The sequence below is a fragment of the Taurulus bubalis genome (genome assembly GCF_910589615.1).
Source record: "Taurulus bubalis genome assembly, chromosome: 12".
In the NCBI taxonomy this organism is placed as follows: Eukaryota; Metazoa; Chordata; class Actinopteri; order Perciformes; family Cottidae; genus Taurulus; species Taurulus bubalis.
This window is the reverse complement of record NC_136600.1, coordinates 20,582,041-20,598,377: the sequence shown is the minus strand read 5'-3', so window position 1 is coordinate 20,598,377 and position 16,337 is coordinate 20,582,041. Positions and strand designations below refer to the sequence as shown.

Genomic DNA, 16,337 nt, shown 5'->3' with positions numbered 1-16,337 from the left:
ACTGTATCACAAGCATGCGGAGACAATATAGTTAACAGTCTTTACCTTTCTTTTTACAGAAGAATCACTTTATAACACCTGACGACATCTAATATGGCTGAGAACATGGTCTCCCTTGGCACAGCGACTCATACAGTAGCTTATGGAAAAGGTCAGCTTATATCGGCAAAGTCATTTTCACCATTAGTGCCAAACATACAGCAGACTACATCTACACCGTTAAGTTTACTGTTGAGTTTCTCTGTTGTTGTATGTACTGTAAGACAGAAAGACTGAATAAAGAGGTATCAGAGTAAATGCAGTAACGATGGCCTAACAGACTGGAATTGAAATCCCTCCCCCTTTAGCAGGTGCAGACTATCCCAGCCTTTCCTGTGCAGTGATAAAATTAAGAACATAACAGTTTCAAGCCTTCATATACAGTATATTTCATTTCTCACAGAATCACAGGGAGGAAACTCTAGTTATCCGTGTGCTTCAGCGTACAGTCACTGCCATGTCATATACAAAGAGAGTAGTGGGGAGGTGCCTGGGAAAGGTGCTGTGTGGAGCTACATTACCTGTTGGTTCCTGAGAAGTTTTGGGGATTTATGAAACCGTGTCCAGACTGAATGTCTCTGCCAAGCACAGTACCACCACAAGCTGATTCGGCCAAGTCGGTCTCCTAGTGTAACAGTCTCACTGAAATAGTTCAAGTGCATACTACATGCACCTCTACCTCCATTCCTATCCATACATATTGAGCTTTTACAACTACTTACTAAATGAAATTCTTGGTGCGATATTGAGACGACGCGGTACGAGCCTTGTTGTGGCAATAATGAGTAAGGTGATGGGTTACATGCTTGGATAGTGACAGCTGCTTTCATGGTCTCAGTAATCCCAGCCTCATGCAAAAGCTGTTATAGCTGCTGCATTAGAATACCTGAGGCCATGGCTCTGGATGTCCGACTGCCTATCTTTCTCAACAGTATCTGGGTCAAGATTAATACGCCTCTGGCCCGGCTACTGCTCCTCTGCAACATCTCCCACTGGCACTTAGTTAAGTCTCTGCGAGGCTGTCACACAACTGTCGTATCCAGAGGCTGATTCACGGAGAGGAAGCCAGTCTTAAGTCCTGCTTGATAAGACTGAGTGCAATTGTCCTGTGCATTTCCTGTGTGGGTGAAAGTTTTCACCTTCACTGACCGACTACAACTCCGACCGACTACGACTCCAGCAACAACACAGAGGAGTTATATATAGTATATATACGTTTAGTTTTTTTCTTTCATCATAGAATCATAGGCGGCCTCTAGCTTCAGAGTCTCTTGCTTGGAGCATTATTGTTCCTTTTTTTTTTTTGCATGAAAATATTCCAAATAACACACAGAGGATCCCGCTGCATTGTCCAGCTTCCTCCTCAAGTGAAGTACTTGCAGTTTGTGGAGTCAATAACACAGTATGGTGTGCACTTGAGGTGACCATACGACCTGCAAAGTACACGAGAAACAATGTTTCGGTCACTTTAGCACATCCACAAAAGAAGTCTCACGGTTGTCAACATATTGGTGTATACTGTGCTTACCCTGGAAGATATGAATTACATGTCTGGTATCCAAAGTCCTTTCCATCACACTCCTCAGCCCCCTCATAGCGGTATCCGTCTCCACAGTAGGCGTGTTTACACTCTGTGGTAAGGGGAGACAGCAGAGGTGGAGGGGTCATGTTATATGTGCACTGGAAAGCACAACCAAAGAGCTATTATAGACCACTATACGTGGACGCGTGACTTACTGACGCAGCCGTCAGTGACGACTCTGTTTCTGTCGTCGCACTCCTCCCCGGTGGAGATCTGCACAATCCCGTCGCCACAGTAACCCTCGTCATCCGGTGCGTTTTCCATGGACTGGAACGGAGTCGACTGGAATGGAAAAGCCTTTTACAAAGTTTAAAAAAAGTTGGTCAAAATGGAAAAAGTGTTTGAAAAGTCACCATCTGTAAAAATAATAATAATAAAAAAACAGATGAGCATGCAGTGCTACCTGGATTGGCAGCCAGCCATCAATGTCTTTGAAATAGAGAGATCTCTGGTCTTTGCGGAATGCAAGAGCATTATCTGTGTGAAGGTTCTCCAGTTCTTCCTCATTGCTTACAACGAATATCTGAATGAAAGGCAAGGTGAAGACATTTAGTGTATTTTTCGAATTACATGGTTGAGTGCAATTTTTACATATTGAGCTTTTAAAAATGAATATCTCAGCTCAAAGCAATATCCATATCTCCAATAGGCATACTTTTATCTTTTCTAAACTGTTTGTCATTAAATAATTAACTCAAACGTTATTAAAACCTAATAACCCAGGGTCTCCAAAAATGTACAAGTAAAAAATAACATTGAATTAGATGTATACATACAGTATAGCCGATATGTTTTAATTGTGAACGTTTGAGATTCGTCAGCGATGTGTCAAATGATTCAGTACGTCAAAGAAATACTGTACAAAACTTTTTGCATTCGACAAGACTTAATTCCTCACCGCTGGTACTTTGGGATAGTTTCCTCTGGAAGGATAATCATCAAATGGAGAATTACCGAGAGAGCCACAGCTACACTTCCCAGGAGGCCCTGGTGGACCACGTACACCCTTTGTTCCAACCATGTATAGTCCTAAACGCATGAAGAGAGGAGAAAACATATATAAAAGACACAAAAGCAAAAATAAATGTGTAGTGCCAAGTAACTAAAGTGTAGTTAAGAGTACAAGTCAGGGGATGATATAAATACCATATGTTATGGAATGTAGTATCTTTGATTAATCTATCAAGAAGCAAACACAACCAACCTAATTCACTCAGAAACCTCATCTGGTGACACATTATTTGTAAAACTGCAAGGAGGGCTTGCCATCTGCGAATCCATTTTAGCCACATGATGTCATGAAGACAGCGTCTTGTTTTACCTCAGGAGATACAGTTTCTCATCTGCTAAGTAAGACTACTGCTCTGCTTCCTTTTGCTGACAGGGGTGTTATTAGTCCTCCCACTGGTAGCACAGCTTTTCACTCACTCGCAGAGGAAGCGCAGAGCCAAACACAAAAAGTGGATGGAGGTAAATGCATGCATTGATTTAACAAAATGGCAGCTTTTAAATCAACGCAGTGCAAAAGTCAAAGGTTCTCACCTGTGGCAGGTGCACCAGGAGGACCAGGGTGGCCTGGAGTTCCCTGTGGGCCTGCAGGTCCCATAGGACCAACACGACCCGCGTCTCCTTTACCTCCCTGAAACACAATCACAACAATGCACCAGGTGGTCAGATTTTAAAATGTTTCTTTGCATAATGTTTCAAATATGTGTATATATATATAAGGTGTGCAATAGAACATTTTTTGCATGGCCATGAACTACATTTTGAAGTAACACAAATTTTCTGTTCTCAAAACTTGCGTGAGTATATAACTCCATATATTGTTGTTTAGGAACAATGCAAAGAGAATGTCACATGACCACCAACTCCTCACCTGCTTGCCTCTCTTCCCTGGTCGGCCAGTGGGTCCTCTGTTTCCTGAGATCCCAGGTTCTCCTTTGGGACCCATTTCTCCCTGCACACCAAATCACATCAACTCAACATTCATTTTGGTCATACTTGGAATTAAAAACTCCTTCTTGTATAAATTTGTTTCTCACTTTCTGTCCAAGCATTCCTGGGAAACCCATCGCACCCTGCGGATAAAGAAAGATGAAGAAGACTCATAATATGTACAGCTCATGTACGCCATATACTGTATGCTCCATAGTGCTGCTTCCTTCATTCTAAATGACTGATAAACTCTTCCTACCTTGTCGCCTTTCACTCCACTTTCACCGCGATCCCCTCGAGAACCCTGATGGAGCAGATGACCCCACATTAGATGTTAATATGTTAATCAATATATCTTATTGCATTTTCTACTGAATGATAGTAACAAACGGTTTCGTACCTTGTCCCCTTTATACCCGGGTAAACCCTAGAATTATAAATACAAAATATCCAGGATTAAATAAATGAGTCTGAAGATGATATCATGCCATGTCGGTGTAGTTCATATGCATCTCATACCCGTGGCCCAATTGGTCCTCTGGCTCCAGGCAAACCCATCAGCCCCGAGTCACCTTTCTCACCCTGGTGCACAGAAAAACATTAGATATAAGACACATGTGGATTTGCTTCATTTATTTTGACACGTTTCACAAAATATTACACACACCCCAAAGAATAAATATTGTGCAAGCTTTGAATCAAAGGTTCTTTTGTACAATTTCAATTAAGCGTATATAAATAAGAGGTTGATACATAACAACGTATTTTATTGTATGGGATTGAAAACAAATAATCGCAAACACTCATCTACCCTACCTTGTATTGGCACTTACTGGTCTCATGTCATAACATATTTTGTATCATCTACATTATGAGGTCTGACTTACTCACTTTGGGCCCACTTGGTCCAGTCCATCCAGCTGGTCCCTGTTTCCCAGGAAGTCCAGGAGGACCTGTTCGACCCTAAGAGCAGACATCAATTTTAACAGATGTAGAAATACCTAATAAAACAATTGCTGCCACAGCTGAGGAAGCAGTTATTTGATTATGAAACCAGGGCTTCTTAAAGAAAGGCCATCCAAATGCAGGAGTTGCTGCATAAGCTGACAGCCTGCTTGCTACAGTATTTATCAGACACCGCTGCACATGTAGAGGGAGAATGACTTTAACGAGCCCTGTCACTTTGCTCTCTTTAATTAAATGATGGGCTGTATATAGAACAGGAGCCCGTGCTTGTGGGAAATAAAATGATTTATGACCTGGCTGGAGCACTAAGCTAAATTGCACTGCAGTGCTGCAAAGCCGCTCAGTCAGGCCACCAGCCAGCACCGCTCTCCCACCGGGCCGCTTTTGCTGCTCGACCACAGCGACCGATCATTTAAGGAGGTCACTTCTTTTTTTTCCGCCTGCCTCGGTCAAACGCTGTGTCCTGAGCTTGCAATAAAGCTGTGTGGGCTTGTTCCTTCTGTTCTTGTAGAAAGGGGAGGGCCATCTGACAGGGAGGCATGATGCTGGATGTCTGCGAGAGGTCAATATTGAAGCATTAAGCTTCCTGTCAGTGCGAGGAGACCATGCCTGTGCCATCAAACAGCAGATCTGCCTTCCTTGCATCCTGTCAGTGTCTCCTGTCAAGGTTGTACTTGCACATGATTCCTTGATGCACACAACCAGGCACTGGCAGCACTCTGAGTTACAGCTACGGAGAAGGCGGAGGCACTGCATCTCATATTTGAGTAAATCCACTTAGCAGAGAATATGGAGTGATTAATGGAGACTCTCACCTTTTGCCCAGGTCTTCCGATTTCTCCCTGACAGCAGGATGCGGAGGAGGGGACAAGGACAGTGGCCATTTAATACACTTCCGGCAAGCATCTTTCAGTCAGTTCAATTTGAGCTTACAAAATAATGAGCAGCTTGTAAAAGGTAGATAAGAAACATAAATGAGATGAGATAGAACATGGGGAAATAACCTGCTTACCTTTTCTCCCTTGGGCCCTTCTATCCCAGGTAATCCAGGTGGACCCTGATAAACAGGAAAATAAAATAGAATGATCGCATATGCTCATAAATCTCAGGGATAAGTATCTACATTTGTTTTGTTGTCCACAACATCCCACCACAAAGTAATGTCTGTTTCTGGGAGCCCACAGCTGCAGTTTCAATTAGCTAAAGGCTGAGTGGTCACTATTGATTTAAAAAGTGCCTTGTGGGTCTCTTTTGATAAACTGAAACGCTGCAGCTGGTGCTGTAACAGCCTGAGATGGACAAAGCTTTAACAATCATTTCGTAAATCAGTAAATGGTATTCTGGCCTAACCTAAGTGGTTGGATTTAAAGCACCTATTGAACCACAACGTATTTACTTTCTTCACCCATAGAGTACACACATACATGGACACATGCTTGTGTTGGTAATCCCTGGAATTTACGCAACCCAGTACGCCTTTTCAGGCAGACAGCACTTGGGACAGTTTCTGAGAATGATGTGTGGGGCACTGGCAGCCAGTGGAAAAAGGCTATTTGTGTCTGAGCTAAATGTAGAGCGTTAATGGGTCGCCGTGTTGCATGGGCCAGAGAAATCCCCATCTCCTGCTTTGCAGGAACTCTCAAGTTTACGAGGAGATGGGGGGGTAGTATGTTATTGGAGTATGAATTCTTAACACCTTGAAACACTAGAAACAGTAAGTCAAACTGTGGGAAGTATGTTAGCATGGTGTAAAGATGCTAATGCCAGATCTACAGTATTCATGCTGTGATAACCATGACGTTTGGGAAGAGTTTGGGGTCCTACCTGAGGACCAGAGGGACCAGCAGGCCCGGCGGGGCCTCGCACACAGCCGAAAGCTCTGTACTCATTGCCCGGCTCTGACTCACCACCATCATATGAAATGTCTTCATTCTGGAAAATGAAAACAAAATTCAGTATTTCTTGTACAGCTTTAGATGGAAACGAGTCAACAGAATTATAGCTTTCCAATACTTAATGTTGATAAAGAAGCTCGTCTGAAAGTCCTCCCATTCTTGACGTATCAATTTACAAAAGATTTGTTCAGCCATTTCTTCCAGCATCTGAGCGTTTTTAACGGTATATCATTCGGGGGGTCATAGACAGTAAGTGTGGGGTCGTTTTGGATTTCACCCAAGGACATATCAACAGTCAGATATTCCACAATAGAGAGTCACATGACTTCTACTCACATGAGCATGACGGCGCCAAAGTGAAGGGGGTGGAGGAAACAGTGGGGGTGGAGGCGGACTCAGTAAACAGCATGGGCTGAATCTCTTCTGCTCCTCCGAGGATCTGAGAGCTGTGCAAGGTGTGCATGCAGTCAGTCACACAGGCGATGATGCCGGGTGTCAAAATTAGAAGAGGACAGTCGGAGGTCATGTTTATGTTGTCTTAACTTCTGCAACAGCTGAATGTGGAGGCTCTTCATCAAAATGACACGTTGACATGCATGGGTTACTGTGGTACATATAATGTATAACAAATATTCAGTAAAAAATGGACAAGTCAAAGAGGTGAGAACATGCAGGAGCAGCATAAGGGACAGGTAAACAGGAGCAAACTATCAAATCATGACACAGATATGAAGTGCCTGTGCCTCTCGCTGAAGGACCGGAGCTGGTTTTGCTATTTATAGAGGTATTTTCAGTTTACCTCATGGGTGCATGAAGGCAAAAACAAGTGTACTTTACATCGATAATGAGCTCAAAATGAATCCAAAATCTAGGCATTTAGTATCCATGCTTACAGCGCAACTCTCTCAATACCTGTGCACGCATAGTACTGTATGTACAGTACAACACACACACACACACACACACACACACACACACACACACACACACACACACACACAGAGAGAGAGAGACAGAGACAGGATCACACACTTCTTACCCACTGGGAATGAAATAAGGCTGTCCAGAAAAGAGGATTGAGCAAGGCCATAACAGAGCCACAGATACAGTCCAAGTGTTAGAAGAGTCATGCTGCTCCAGATAGTTGGCTGACTTTATTTCTGAGCCTCGGCAGCCCTCACACGCTGCCTCTCTCTCCTCACTGTCCTCTCCCTGTGCTCCCCTCCCTCTCTGCTCTGTCTCCTTTACGCCCTCACAAGAGGGTACGCCGACCAATGCCCATTAAATCTTTCCTCTGCATCAGTGTGCGCTAAAATTACAGAAGACAGCCCGCCAGCTGCTTCGAGTGCCAATATTAGATCTCTACTACTGCAGGGGGTGTCTTTTGTTGTTTCCACTCCTCTGACAGGGAGACAAATCAGGACTAACCCACGGTGGTGGTCTTTTCTGCAACAGATTCTGCGTGAAGGTGTCCTCTGTGCATCCTGAGGCAACTTTCATATCTGTTAGCATGTATTTATTATTTCATCTTTTTGTATGCAGTACACTGTATCCCCCTGTGCATTATAATGCTATTTAGTCGAGAACAAATTGGTTTTATTACCCAGTCTGTGCCAACAAATTAATTGCCTGCATTTACATTGAGGCTCTTTGGGGATGTAATACCTATAAACAAAAATAAAAAACAAATACAATTAACACTTTATCTGTAGTGCTATGAAAATGATATATTTCACATATTATATACTTAAGTAATTTAAGTCTGCAGGAGATTGTGAAAAAGAATGCAACTTTATCTAAATGAATACAGTCATGAATCTCATAAACATTTTCACACTGCACTCATTCAAAATATATGTAGATATTGCAGAAGATTATCTCTTCTGCTAGAAACCCTCTTTACACGATATTTGAAGATGTACCTTACAAGGTGTGAAATAAAAGGAGGGTGTTCAATTATGCATGCAAATATGCAAATTTGACAAATCTGGACCAATAAATGTCTTTCAGCCCTGAGTTAACCATAAAATAACATTTTCAGCTCCCCAGCATACATATAGTTTAATTTTGTATTTTGAATCGTTAAGACGTCCAGAGGCCTTGAAAAAGTAGCTTTTGGTTTTCTATTTAACGTGATAAGGACCTAGATTTCCTGTTTTGTTGTAAGGCATTGGGTTAGGATAAAACAACTTTAATCAAGCTCAATGTCTTGTTTTTCTTTTCATGTTCTCCTCCCAAACCTGTTACAGAGCCATATACTGTATGTTAATCTCATTCAGAAAAAAAATACAGATTTGACGAAAACAAATAAAGAAGCATAAGCATAAGCATAAGCATAAGCATAAGCGTAAGTTTAAACATTTTTTATTGTACTATTCATTATTTTGTTCATTTTAATAATACTGTGTAGTAATAATTCATTTAAAAAATTGTTATTTCATGGAAACAATCACAAAATATGTATATATATATTCCCAGTTTGAGATTCCTGAGGAAAACAGTCACTGCTGTCCTGTTGTGGACAGAGGAGGAGGCAGATCCCTCTTCCAGTCTATAAGTTGGAGCGTGTGAGCCATGGGAACTCCTGCAGACAAGACAGCATCATATTAGACCTTCTTAGACGATAGAGACATTATTTAATGGTCAAAGTTGAGTCCATTTAGTGTCTACATTCCAAAACGTTTACCAGACAAAATAAACAGTTCATCTTCCTCCACTGCTTAAAACTCAACATTAAACCTAAATATGGATCACAGTTAGGAGGCAAACAATGGGGGCAGCTCATAAGGTGATAATTATGTATCCTGGTCACAGAGAGCTCAGCACCATGGAAACAGCTCTCAATACAACCTTCAAACATGTCTGCGAAGGGTCGCATGGATACATTCAACATAAACACAGAGGGCCATGCTTTCTAATTATGGGAACCCTGAAATAGAAAGGTCAGGTTAGTGTGAGGTGGAGGGAGTGTGAGAGGAATACAACAGTTCTGCGGTGGTTCTACACCTGGAGTGTGTGGATTACTGTTCAGTAAGGCATGTCGGTCACGCAGCCCTATGAGGATGAGACGAGAGCCAAACAAATACCAAGCAGGTTTTTTTTGCTCTACCACTACTCATCATCTGTCTGAAGTGCTCACTGTGATCATGTCATGTCTGCATGGCTGCTGGGGGATACAATGTGGTATCAGATACGACTTGAGATCTCAGTCGTTATAACCAATGCCAAGTTCTTGACCCATTAAACCCGACTCTCTCGTAGTCTGCGAAAACATTTGGGCAGCTTAGGTCCTGGTCTTGCCCATAAAGTTGGCCAATCTGTGACTGCACAGAATTCTGAACATTTGGATTTAGCTATGGAATATATATTATGAAGCTAACGGTATTCTGTTCCTCAACATTTATCCGGTGGAGGTGCCATGCCTCCATGTGAATGAGGACCTTGTAAACATTTAAATGTGACTTTAGCCAGATGAAGTCCTAGCCACCTGGGATGGGGCATCGACCATGTTGGAGAAAAGCAGACGCAACAGCGTTTTAAGAAGCAGGAAAATGCCACTGCAGCATAAATTCCATGCGCAACCACCAGGGGGCGTGGTATTCCCACAGATGGGGATTTCCTGCCAACTTCACAATCAAACTACAGTGTTTTTTTCTAATTTTGACCTGTACTCAGGATGACGGAGAAGATATATTCCTGACAAGTGACAGTTACCTGCTCTTTTCGGTCGGAGGAAGGGTCAATGAGCACATTTAGGAGACTTGGTCTCTCCCAGTCACTCAGGCTGAGCTGTAAAGCACTGCGCAGCTCCTCCACCGTCCTCACCAGGAACCCTCGACCTCCAAACGCTGTCATGACTTCATCATAGCGTGCCTCAGGTAGGAGGGTCACAGGAGGGGCACTGACATGCAACATGGGGATGTAGCATACATTCATTACATCAAAGCTATTACATGTAGCAAACTATTACACCACAAAAACACTTCAACCTGTGCAATATTAATACACTGTTCATAATAGTTATATATATATTTTGTCTGTATATATATATAAAATTCAGTATTGTAGTTTTTTTTAATACTGTTTTTACCGTTTATTATTGATATTACTTAGATTTTTTTACTATGTCTCGTGTGCACTTTACACTGTTTGCTGCTGTAATCCTGCAAATGTCCCACTGCGGGACTAAAAAAGGAATATCTAACCTAATCTAATCTAATTATCGTAAATGTGTTATGATCATTTGCCCAATAATGTGTAACTCACATAGAGGTCAGATCTCCCATTTTTGCCATTTCTTTCCACGTCTCAGGATCCACTCCGCTGTAAATGCCATTGTTATTGACCACAATGATGACCACAGGTAGATTATACCTGTTAGAGAAACAGAGTGAAATGGGCAATTAAGTAGCAGTCGGGGATTAAAGTGTATATAATGTAGAGAGAGGGAAGCAACCAACCCACCTGCACATGGTTTCAACTTCCATGCCAGAAAATCCAAAGGCACTGTCTCCTTCCACACAGACGACCCTTTGGTTTGATTGCTCGCTCCTCGCCACCGTGGCCGCTGCTATAGCAAAGCCAAGGCCAACTCCCATTGTTCCAAATGTACCAGCATCCAACCTGCACACCGTCAGGATTAGCGAACAACAATCTATTAAAAGTTAACCACACTTGAAAGCTCACTTTGGTCAAACACAGCTCAACCATTTGTCCCTGAAGGTTTGTTTAAGAAAAACTCCCCAAAAGGAAAGGGTCTTTGAGATGCTATCCCTGTCTGGGATAGCCAAATTCAGGAAAGCATTTGGGGACAGGCATGAACATAGAAATAAATAAAGTAAATTCAGTAAATCAATACACCAACATTCGCTGGAGTGAACACAATTGAGAAGTGTTTCTTTAAGAGGTGCTTTGATTAGACTGCCTTGCCTGTGTCGAGGGAGGCAGTTGTTCAACATAGTGCGTCCTATGTCCATAGTGTTTGCACCCTCGCTGACGATAATACAGTCATGTGGCAATAGCTGGGAAACGTGATGAAACACTGTGTAGTAGTTCATGGGCATTGTCGACTGAAGAGCGAGTGCCTGTCAAAAGAAAAAGAGCCAAAATGCATAAATAACAATACAATACAGGACATCTATAATGGACCAAATACATAGCTACTGTATATTAAATATCTGTCATCGGCATGTGACATTTCCGATAAACAGTTTGAGTAACCACCTAATTTAATATATTATGACAGGCTTTTCAAAAGTGAGTCTAAACCCACCTTTGATATTTTTGCATTAGCAACAATTTTGTCCTTCAGCGTGCTCCACCACTCTGTATCTGAGGCATATTTCCAGCCATCTTTACGGGAGACCTCCAGCAGCTAAAAAAACAAAACAAACAAAGAATCAAAAGGCATAATTAATTTTTAACAAATACTCATAATGAGCTGTTCGTTTATTATTGTAATGCACATCAGACAGAAGCACTACAAGAAGAGAGATGAATCAGAGAGTGTGTGTGCTGACTAAGTTACTACCTGAATGACAATAGAGTTGATGTCTCCCAGGAGAGCAACGGCAGGGCTCACGTTATTCCCTATCTCCTCAGCACAAAGGTCAACCTGCATTCAGAGCACACTTGTATTATATTATTACAGCACAACATTTACAGCAACAGTGAAACCCAATGCAGGAGACATGGAAAAGAAACACATAAATAGACCGGATGTATTTACACCAATGTTGGCATTAGGTAAATTCACCATCAACTTCATACGCATGAGGTATTGGTAATGTTATTTTTGAGAGTGTCACAGGCAACACCGAGTTCCACATATCAAAGACTTATGCCTGGATGATCTTGACATTCGGGTTGAATCTTGGTGGCAGACCAAAATGTAGGATCCAATTCAGCCTGGCTCCAAGCAGAAGCACAACATCAGCCTGGAGAAGAGCTCTAAAAGAACCAATGGAGGAGAAGGTGGGGCAACACTGAGTTAAGAGAAACACTTTACTGAATACAAACATTTAGTGTATCATTAGAATTAACAGTATTAGATGTATCACCCTACATCTAAATTAAATATGATAATAATGAGGACATGTTTACATTCATTAATAAGTAACTGAGGTTCAGTATGTTTCCTTCATATATTGAATGATATATATTTAATTTTTATTCCTGAACATTTTTATAATGAAATGGAGGCCGACCTCGAGCGGGCAGCAGCCACACAGTTGGGGTGATCATCAGGTAGGACCCCTTTCCCCATGGGGGTGGCCAGAAATGGCAGACCAGTGATTTCCAAAAACTCCTTCAGGGCCGTTTCCGCTCGGCCGTAGGCTGCTCCTGTTGGGCACAACAATACTTATAATATCGTGACTTCTCTAAGAGTGCTGATGTGTGTCTTTTGAGCTTACCTTTGCCAATGATGACTAAGGGTCTTTTAGCTGCTCTCAAGACAGATAAGGCTTCAGCGATTGCACCGTGGTGAGCCAAACTCACAGGTGGAGATGGACAGCAGGACACAACTCTGCAGGAAAAACACACTTCTTTGAATGCCAATACACCTGGAATCACAGAAGTGATACTATGCAATAAAAACTATTCGTAAAAAGATATAAAAATGATAGCAAACCTGACTTTGCTCCTGTCCACTATAGCATTGACCATATCCCCTGCAATGTCCACATAACAAGCACCTGGACGCCCATACATGCTGGTGCGAACTGCCTATGAACAAACACAATAAAACATAATATCACCAAACTATGCAAAATATCGTCCTTAGTCTGCTGTGATAAAGGAAACACGACAATCAGAGATCAGACAATGCAGCAGGGATAATACCTTCTCTATCACTGAAGGGATCGCTTCCAAACTGCTGGGTCTGGCAGAAAACTTGCTATAAAGGCGGCATGCTTCCACCTGGCGACAAATGAAAAACAGTGTCAAATGAATGCAGCATCAGAAGGCATACATCCACATGAAGGTGTGCATTACCTGAGGAAACTCCTGAAAGGCTCCTGCTGTTTCCAGGTTTTGATCTGCGGAGCCTCCGATAACAACCACTGGCCTGAGCAGAGTGCGAAAAAAATCAATGTGACCAGGACCAACAGGAGACATTTAAAAACGTTTTGTTTACACTGCCAGCTGCATTAAAGCAGCATCATTTTATTGAGTTATACCAGCAGTTCATGTTAGCGTTGGCCATGCCACCCAGAGCATGAATGAGTCCAGGTCCAGACACCACCAGGCAGGAACCTGGTCTGGATACAAACAACCACAGGAGACAGAAACATTTAAGATGCAACCAGCTGCTCACATTATTATGTTAAAGTACGAAATGCCCTACCTCCCAGTGAGGTAGCCAATGGCAGATGCTGCATAGCACGCCTGTTGTGTGACATCATTTATTGCATGTTAAACTACTAATGGTGGTTGTTAAGGATTATGCATGTGAGGCAGGTAAACAACAGTGTAGTGGAATAGTAATAATGTGTTTATACCGCTTGTTCGTTGCGCATTCCCACATATCTGATCCCTGCAGCCTGAGCTGCCATGGCCACTTCTATGACAGGAACACCGACTATCCCAAACATGTACTCCACTTTCTGCAGCGAAAGAAAATGCACGACACTGAAGTATAAGAGTGTATTTTTTTTTTTTTGCAATCAAAGTTGAATCTACTTCAGAGTGCGCAGCACTTGAACTTTGACACATCTAGATAGGCCTCCACGCGTAGTTACAACTTTACAGTTTAGTGCAGGTCTAGCCGCTGGTTAGTTTTAACGTATGAAGTTAGAAATGCAATAATCTTCACAATCTGATTCTTACCTGAGCCTTTAGAGACTCGGCAATCAGCTGAGCTCCTGTCACTTCGTCCATGGCTGTTCAGAGTTTTTACACTGCTGTTATCCCGCAGTAGTGAAGGCTAAACTGTCATAAAGTACTGCAACTACGAGCAGAGTCTTCTCTGCTCCGATCTGCTCCTGAATCCGCCCCGTTGTTATCACTTCCGGGTTGCGAGCCAATCATGGGAGCCACTTCGTGTCCACATTTTGCTCCACAATATTTCCACATTTTCATCACTGTTAAACATTAATATGGTTAAACTACAAGTCATGCCAATGTATGATTGTACAGGGGACTTTTAAGTGATGCTAATTAAAAAGTGATGTGTCAGGTTTAATAACATGAACACTGGTCAGGTATACAGGTATGTTTTAAGTGATTTTTTTAAAGTGACTTTTTAAGGACTTGCTGCTGAAACAACTTTTCTACATGGATTTAAAACAGTTTTGAAGATCCAACAAATCTGAATTAATGTAAAATCATCATTAATATAGATCTCTGGATGACTGTGTTATCTATGCATGAAGGGCGGGGCCTAGTAGTGGGCTAAAACACTGTCAACCAGTGGTGGTGGTATTCCTACCTACGCCTTTATCAGCTGTTTATAATAATAATAATAATAATAATAATAATAATAATAATGCATTTCATCTATATAGCACTTTTCTTAGTACTCAATGTCCTAAAAATTATGCAATAAAACAAATATAATAATAAAGCAAATAAATACAATAATTAAAAATTCAATTGTTTTATTTTGTATATGAACTATCACAGCACACATTAGGCCAGAGGTCTCTCAATATGAACTATCACAGCTCACATTAGGCCAAATGTCTCTCAATATTTCCTTTGGAGTTTGAAGTTGTCTTGTTTTGTAGTTTGTCCTATTCAGAAGGGAGGAGGTGTGATGTAGTGAAGAGATAAGAATTTGTGTAGCACATTGTAGTACAGTTCTAAAGGGAAGCAGCTAGAGGCTGTAGCGCTATCATAAAGCATGTTTGTCATTCCCATTACAAGAACTGTACCCAGCATGCCGACGCCAACACACAATCCTGCTTTCAGTAGACCTCTAGCACGGTGAAATGACAAAGTGCTGGTCTGAACCTCAACAGCTGGATCCTCAGGTGGATCCTCAGGTGGATCGACATCCTCAGGTGTAGTCAGATTGGTTTGATCCTCAGGTGTAGTATCATCTGTGTGATCCTCAGGTATATTCAGCAGGAGGCTCTCATCTCTCTGATTCTCAGATGAGTCTGTATTTTCTGCAAAAATACCAGCAAGTATGTTCTCCTCCTGCCTCATCTTGAGCTGGTCTTTAAGGTCACACAGTGATTGTTGTTGTTTAGCTGTTAGAGACTTAATTCCAGCGAGCTCATTAGCCATGCTCTCATTCTGCACACTTAGAAAGATTTCCCTTTGCTGAAAATCCTTTGTGGCTTGCCTGAATTGGTTGATCTCTGACAGATATTCGATAGTGATCTGCTTGTGTTGTTCTAATAACTCATCTTTATGCCCGTCGGCTCTGTGACATTCTCTGACTTGACAGTGAATGTCCTGCACTGTTGAACACACATTTTGAATGTCTATTTTCAGAGATTCGAGGTTCGCATCATTAGCAATCGAGCACTTGAGCGCCTCACTCAGGATTTTCTCATTTTTCTTTAGATCTTCAACTTCTGCCTGCAGATTACTATTCTTTGCCTTTAGACTGTCTTTCTCAAATTCACTCTGGGTCAGTTTATCAGCAATTAACTTATTTTGCTTGAACAGAGAGGTGTTGCTGTCCTCAGACTCCTGAACAGTTGCCAACAGGTTTTTCTTCTTTGTTTTCAGAGATTCGAGGTTCGCCTCATTAGCAATCGAGCTCTTGAGCTTCCGAGTCAGGATTTTCTCATTTTCCTGTAGATCTTCAACTTCTGCCTGCAGATTACTATTCTTTGCCTTTAGACTGTCTTTCTCAAATTCACTCTGGGTCAGTTTATCAGCAATTAACTTATTTTGCTTTAACAGAGAGGTGTTGCTGTCCTCAGACTCCTGTACAGTTGCCAACAGGTTTTTGTTCTTTG

The 16,337-nt window shown here is 41.9% G+C and overlaps 2 protein-coding genes across 2 annotated transcripts; both read right to left on the bottom strand.

The window, feature by feature from the left end:
- Positions 1–1,344: 1,344 nt before the first annotated feature.
- Positions 1,345–7,550, bottom strand: colq (collagen-like tail subunit (single strand of homotrimer) of asymmetric acetylcholinesterase; the record flags this gene model as incomplete). The annotated part of the gene is made up of 17 exons (XM_079226915.1): positions 1,345–1,472; positions 1,568–1,670; positions 1,777–1,918; positions 2,025–2,144; positions 2,520–2,650; positions 3,164–3,260; positions 3,501–3,581; positions 3,667–3,702; positions 3,819–3,863; positions 3,960–3,986; positions 4,079–4,141; positions 4,451–4,522; positions 5,341–5,367; positions 5,538–5,582; positions 6,350–6,457; positions 6,757–6,866; positions 7,460–7,550. The coding sequence occupies 17 exons, from the start codon at positions 7,548–7,550 to the stop codon at positions 1,403–1,405; spliced, it is 1,368 nt and encodes a 455-aa protein (XP_079083041.1). The 3' UTR covers positions 1,345–1,402.
- Positions 7,551–8,832: 1,282 nt separating this feature from the next.
- Positions 8,833–14,373, bottom strand: hacl1 (2-hydroxyacyl-CoA lyase 1). Its single transcript, XM_079227861.1, has 17 exons — positions 14,251–14,373; positions 13,923–14,027; positions 13,769–13,809; positions 13,602–13,682; positions 13,417–13,489; positions 13,264–13,341; positions 13,052–13,146; positions 12,834–12,946; positions 12,627–12,762; positions 12,264–12,369; positions 11,951–12,034; positions 11,693–11,794; positions 11,350–11,504; positions 10,885–11,043; positions 10,687–10,794; positions 10,135–10,321; positions 8,833–9,004 (listed from the first exon to the last, which is right to left on the bottom strand). The coding sequence occupies exons 1-17, from the start codon at positions 14,299–14,301 to the stop codon at positions 8,972–8,974; spliced, it is 1,707 nt and encodes a 568-aa protein (XP_079083987.1). The 5' UTR covers positions 14,302–14,373; the 3' UTR covers positions 8,833–8,971.
- Between the last annotated feature and the right edge of the window lie 1,964 nt (positions 14,374–16,337).